At 59.4% G+C, this 6,000-nt stretch overlaps 1 protein-coding gene across 1 annotated transcript in view; it reads left to right on the forward strand.

Moving 5' to 3' along the window:
- LOC116953664 (microtubule-associated protein 1B-like) overlaps window positions 1-817 on the forward strand; it is a 40,643-nt gene extending 39,826 nt beyond the window's left edge. The window contains exon 10 of the mRNA XM_076051867.1: window positions 632-817. Coding sequence (XP_075907982.1) covers window positions 632-787 — 156 coding nt within the window. The 3' untranslated portion in view covers window positions 788-817. The remainder of the gene's footprint in view (window positions 1-631) is intronic.
- The last annotated feature ends 5,183 nt before the right edge of the window (window positions 818-6,000 follow it).

A 6,000-nucleotide genomic window follows, 5' to 3' on the forward strand; every position in this document is an offset into this window, starting at 1 on the left:
CAGCACGCACCTGTGTCACCTGTACAGCACACACCTGTGTCACTTGTACAGCACACACCTGTGTCACCTGTACGGCACACACTTGTGTCACCTGTATGGCACGCACCTGTGTCACTTGTACAGTACACACCTGTGTCACCTGTACGGCACACACCTGTGTCACTTGTACAGCACACACCTGTGTCACCTGTACAGTGCACACCTGTGTCACCTGTACAGCACACACCACACACCTGTGTCACCTGTACGGCACGCACCTGTGTCACTTGTACAGTACACACCTGTGTCACCTGTACGGCACGCACCTGTGTCACCTGTATAGCACGCACCTGTGTCACCTGTACAGCACACACCACACACCTGTGTCACCAGTACAGCACGCACCTGTGTCACCTGTACAGTGCACACCTGTGTCACCTGTACAGCACGCACCTGTGTCACCTGTACAGCACGCACCTGTGTCACCTGTACAGTGCACACCTGTGTCACCTGTACAGCACACACCTGTGTCACCTGTACAGTGCACACCTGTCTCACCTGTACAGCACACACCTGTGTCACCTGTACAGCACACACCTATGTCACTTGTACGGCACACACCTGTGTCACCGTGACTGGTGGTGGTGTCCAGGTGACGGTGGTGCCCACGCACGACACGGAGGTCCTGCGCCAGTGGTTCCACGAGACGCGTGAGGAGCAGCGCCGCCTCCACGTGGCCGTGCTCGCCGCCAACAGCACCGTGCTCATGCAGGGGGAGGCGTTCCCCGCCTGCAAGGTCGAGTTCTGAGAGTTCCGCCAGGAGCGTGGTGGGGGGGGGGGGGGGGGGGGCGTGGGGGGGGGGGGCTGGGTGGGGGGCCGGGTTGAGAGGGGGTGGGTGCCTCCATCGTCATACAACAACGCCTCACGAGCGGCCACGATCAGAATTTCACAATATGTATTTATACAACACTCCCCCCACAAGGTGAACAGCTCGGCCACACCATCTAGACATGTAGAGAGATACAGCGTGCAAGGTCGAGGTTCCTAGTCCAGCAGGGAGCCCCGCCACAACACTCCCCTCCTTAAATGGGGCGGCCACACCGTCCATTTATAGAGAGAGAGAGGGAGATAGAACCCCAGCGTGCAAGGTCAGGACCTGAGTCGTAGGGTTCACCCAACCCCAAATGTCATCCATACGGCGTCAGAGAGGTCCCAGACCACAGGGGCCACCAGCGGCCACAACACACCGCCCCCCCACCCTTACCGCAGGGCGGCCACACCATCGATCTTACACGGGCATCGCCATCTCTCGCGATCCTGCGATGTAATATCCACGAACATCCCCCCCACCCCCGCAGGAGAGGGAGACTTGGGGCTCACGAAACAGGGATCCCTGACCCCCCCCGCTCCCCTTCACTGGTCTGTGCAGCTGAGCAGGGTGAACATTTTACGCTCGCAGCGGTCACGAATTTGAAACGCGGCCGCTAAATCTATTTGTGTCGTCAAGGCCCTCCACCACCTGGCACGGCCAAGCAAATCACAATGCCACGTGCTGTCCGAGCGGAGTGATTAAGTTACCATGATGGCTGCTCAAGAGGACAAGGGCACAATCGTCGGGCCCCGGGGTCTCGGTGCGGTTTAGGGGGCTCGTCCCCACAGGCTGTGCGCCGGTGTCGCCGTTGTTGAGAGTCATCGGTCTGGTGCAGCCCACATGGTTCCACCAGCCGTGCGGTGATGGAGCGCGGTGCTCACCCGATCGTGGCTGTGCAGGTTATGGTGAAGTTTATTATGGGTGAAGTGATTCAGGAATGGTCACGACGATGTCCAGCCCTGACCCTTACCCAGACCCTCAACCCCAATGCTATCCCTGACCCCGTAACCTAACCCCTACATCCAAGAGGCTGGGGGGGGGGGGGCACACCACAGATCTACTAGGAGTGTAGAGTGTAGAGAGGAGGAGGAGGAGAGGGACCGCGTGTGTTGTGTGGAGGACGAGGGGAGGAAAATCTCCAGGTGCTCGTTCACGAACGCCGCTCTCGACTCGCGTGCCATGTGTGGGGGTCGTTAATGAGTTGTGCAGGGGGGGGGGGTGGAAGGAGGGGGGGGGGCAGAGTACAGGCATCACTGCTAAACGAGTGAGTGGGGGCCACCATCCCCCGTGCCCCTGGCTCCGTCCGTGGCTGTGTGTCCATTGGAAGGTAGTAGGCAAAGGGGCAGCCCTGCAACACCCTTGCACACGCCATTGCTCGCGGGTGGGACCACCACTTAGAGGGAGCATCTGGAGGGTATGTGGCCTACTCCTGGTACTTGGCCTACCACGTTGGCCATGACGTGGGGGGAGAGGTGGGAGTATCCACACCCCACCACCACCACCACGACACGTGACTTGCCACCCATTGACACGGACACGGGGGGATGGATTCAATGTCGCTTCGGAGCTTGCTTCGTTCATTCACAGCGCGTGGCGGCAGGCGGAGTCGAACCCATGGGCCCCCACTCTGGGTGGCCAGTGTTGCTCCACCGCTGCATAATAGATGTGTTGTGTCGTCAAGACCCTCCACCACCCGACGCAGCCAAATACATTGATTTGTCAGGCGGTGTTACAATAGTTTAACAAAGCGAGGATTGTCATTGTTTGAGCTGACTCACTCGTGTGTGTGTGGGTGTGTGGGTGGGTGTGTGTGAGTGTGTGGGTGAGTGGGTGTGGGTGTGTGAGTGAGTGTGTGTGTGAGTGAGTGAGTGTGTGCGTGGGTGAGTGGGTGTGGGTGTGTGGGTGTGTGTGTGTGGGTGGGTGTGTGGGTGTGTGTGTGTGTAGCGGTTAGCGCGCTGCGCTATGAACCTGGCGACCCGGGTTCGATTCCCGCTCACGGCCAACACCAGTGACGATTATCTGAACCGGTCCCAGGCCTCCCCTAGGTCGACTCAGCCTCAAATGAGTACCTGGTGCGGTGTGTAAACATTGCCACTAGGGAGACAAAGGCGGTCGGGCGTGGTGCTGGCCACCCACCCCCTCGTGTACCGTTCCGGCCTTCATAGGTGCTCGCTAACAGCACTTGCCCCTACAGTCTGTTAAGGCTATATGGGGGATCTTTGTCTTTTTGTGTGTGAGTGTGTGGGTGTGTGTGAGTGTGTGTGAGTGTGTGGGTGTGAGTGTGTGAGTGTGTGTGAGTTCCGGCCTTCCCATGTGCTCGCTAACAGCACTTGCCCCAACAGTCTGTTCAAGGCTACACGAGGGATCTTTGTCTGTGTGTGTGGGTGGATGTGTGCCAGTGGGTGAATTAGTAGCTGATGGTGTGTGTGTAAACATCGCTACTCGGGAGACAAAGGCGGCCGGGCGTGGTGCTACGCCCACCCCTTCGTGTGCCGTATTGGCCTTCATAGGTGCTACTCGCTAACAGCACTTTGCCCAAACAGTCTATTAAGGCTATACGGGGGATCTTTGTCTTTGTGTGAGTGGGTGAGTGTGTGAGTGAGTCAGTGAGCTGAAGTCGGGCGCGTTCTTGTTGTTAAACGCTTGTACGCCACGTGACGATTTGTTTGGCTGCGTCGGGGTAGTGGTGGAGGGTCCTGACGACACACCTGTGGCCGGATCATTCATTGCGTGGCCTAACCCCACAAAGATCAATTGTGACCGATAGCCCACGTGCTTAGCCTGAGGTTTAAACGCTCGCAACTTTTACGAAGATTGCCGCAGGCTTCCATGCCACCATGCTCATCAGCTGTGTTTCTGTCTCTCTATGCTTTCGCTCATGTGGTGATTTACGTCTAATCGGATGAAACGGCCGCAATAGAAGCACAGCCAAAGCGTGCTGGGTGGGACCAGAGCTTCGTCAGCCGGAGCTGTCCAGGGCCGAGCTCCAGAAAATGGGAGGGGGGGGGTTAGGAGTTGCGGGTCAAAGGGTGGGGGGGGGGGGGCTCCTGGAGAATATTCCATGGGGAATTAAGTGGTGGTGGTGGTGTGAGTGGAGGAACTAGACACGGGGGGTGGCTGTGACCCCATAAACACGGTGATGGCTCTTCACTCTGATCACGACGGCAGCTGTGCTCAGCTCTGCTCAATCATCGGCCTGTGTTGGCGTCCAGAGCAGGGCTCCTCGCCCTGCTGATGGGCAATTTGAGGGGGGCAGGGGGAGGGGGGATGGGGGGGAGGGGGGCTTCATGGACAAAGAGGTGAACTCTGCCCCTTTTAACGCAGCTGATGAGCACAGGGCCCAGAACGTGAAGCGGCCAGCGACAAACAGCGTCGTTGTCGACGTTGAGCCGACGTGCGCCTCACGCGCGCCTTGAGTAGAGCGAACTTCCTTCGCGGAGGAGAAGGCGACAAAGACGCCGGTGGTGGTGATGATGACGACGGTGGTGGTGACGATGACGGTGGTGGTGGTGGTGACGATGACGACGGTGGTGGTGGTGACGATGACGGTGGTGGTGGTGACGATGACGACGGTGGTGGTGACGATGACGACGGTGGTGGTGACGATGACGACGGTGGTGGTGGTGACGATGACGGTGGTGGTGGTGACGATGACGACGGTGGTTGTGATGATGACGACGGTGGTGGTGACGATAGTGGTGGTGACGATGACGATGGTGGTGGTGACGATGACGACGGTGGTGGTGACGATGACCACGGTGGTGGTGACGATGACGACCGTGGTGGTGCTGATGACGACGGTGGTGGTGATGATGACGACGGTGGTGGTGGTGACGATGACGATGGTGGTGGTGACGATGACGACGGTGGTGGTGACGATGACGGTGGTGGTGGTGATGACGACGGTGGTGGTGGTGACGATGACGACGGTGGTTGTGATGATGACGACGGTGGTGGTGACGATAGTGGTGGTGACAATGACGATGGTGGTGGTGACGATGACGATGCTGGTGGTGACGATGACCACGGTGGTGGTGACGATGACGACCGTGGTGGTGCTGATGACGACGGTGGTGGTGATGATGACGACGGTGGTGGTGGTGACGATGGTGGTGGTGACGATGGTGGTGGTGGTGGTGACGATGACGGTGGTGGTGGCGATGGTGGTGGTGACGATGACGGTGGTGGTGGTGATGACGACGGTGGTGGTGGTGACGATGACGACGGTGGTTGTGATGATGACGACGGTGGTGGTGACGATAGTGGTGGTGACGATGACGATGGTGGTGGTGACGATGACGACGGTGGTGGTGACGATGACGGTGGTGGTGGTGGTGACGATGACGATGGTGGTGGTGACGATGACGACGGTGGTGGTGACGATGACGACGGTGGTGGTGACGATGACGACGGTGGTGGTGACGATGACGACGGTGGTGGTGACGATGACGACGGTGGTGGTGACGATGACGGTGGTGGTGGCGATGACGACGGTAGTGGTGACGATGACGACGGTGGTGGTGACGATGACGACGGTGGTGGTAATGATGACGACGGTGGTGGTGGTGATGACGACGGTGGTGGTGATGATGACGACGGTGGTGGTGGTGACGATGACAGTGGTGGTGATGACGACGGTGGTGGTGGTGATGATGACGACGGTGGTGGTGATGATGACGGACGATGGTGGTGACGATGACGACGGTGGTGGTGACGATGACGACGGTGGTGGTGATGATGACGGACGACGGTGGTGGTGGTGGTGACGATGACGACGATGGTGGTGATGATGACGACGGTGGTGGTGGTACAGACGAGACGCGACAGTCCAAACGAGGCGAACATTAAAAACAGAACAGACGACACGGAAGACACGAATGAGACGACACGGACGAGACAACAACAACGAATCGCAAACAAATCCCCCGCGTCGCAGCAGCAGCGTCTTCGTCGTCCACTCGCGAACCGAGAGGCACCACGTGGCCTGGTGCCCCCCCCCCACCCCATGCCGCCAGCGTTCCTAGAGGCCTCCTGAGTCTGGGTGGACGAGACGGGGCCTGGGGGAGCCTTGGGGGGAGAAGGGTGGGGGGCCCTGGGGAAGGGAGCCGTGGGGGGCCCTGGGGGGGCCCTGGGGGGGCCGTGGGGGGGGC

Source organism: Petromyzon marinus, chromosome 52 (assembly GCF_048934315.1).
Source record: "Petromyzon marinus isolate PM22_M1 ecotype Great Lakes invasive population chromosome 52, UKy_Petmar_22M1.pri1.0, whole genome shotgun sequence".
Lineage (NCBI taxonomy): Eukaryota > Metazoa > Chordata > Hyperoartia > Petromyzontiformes > Petromyzontidae > Petromyzon > Petromyzon marinus.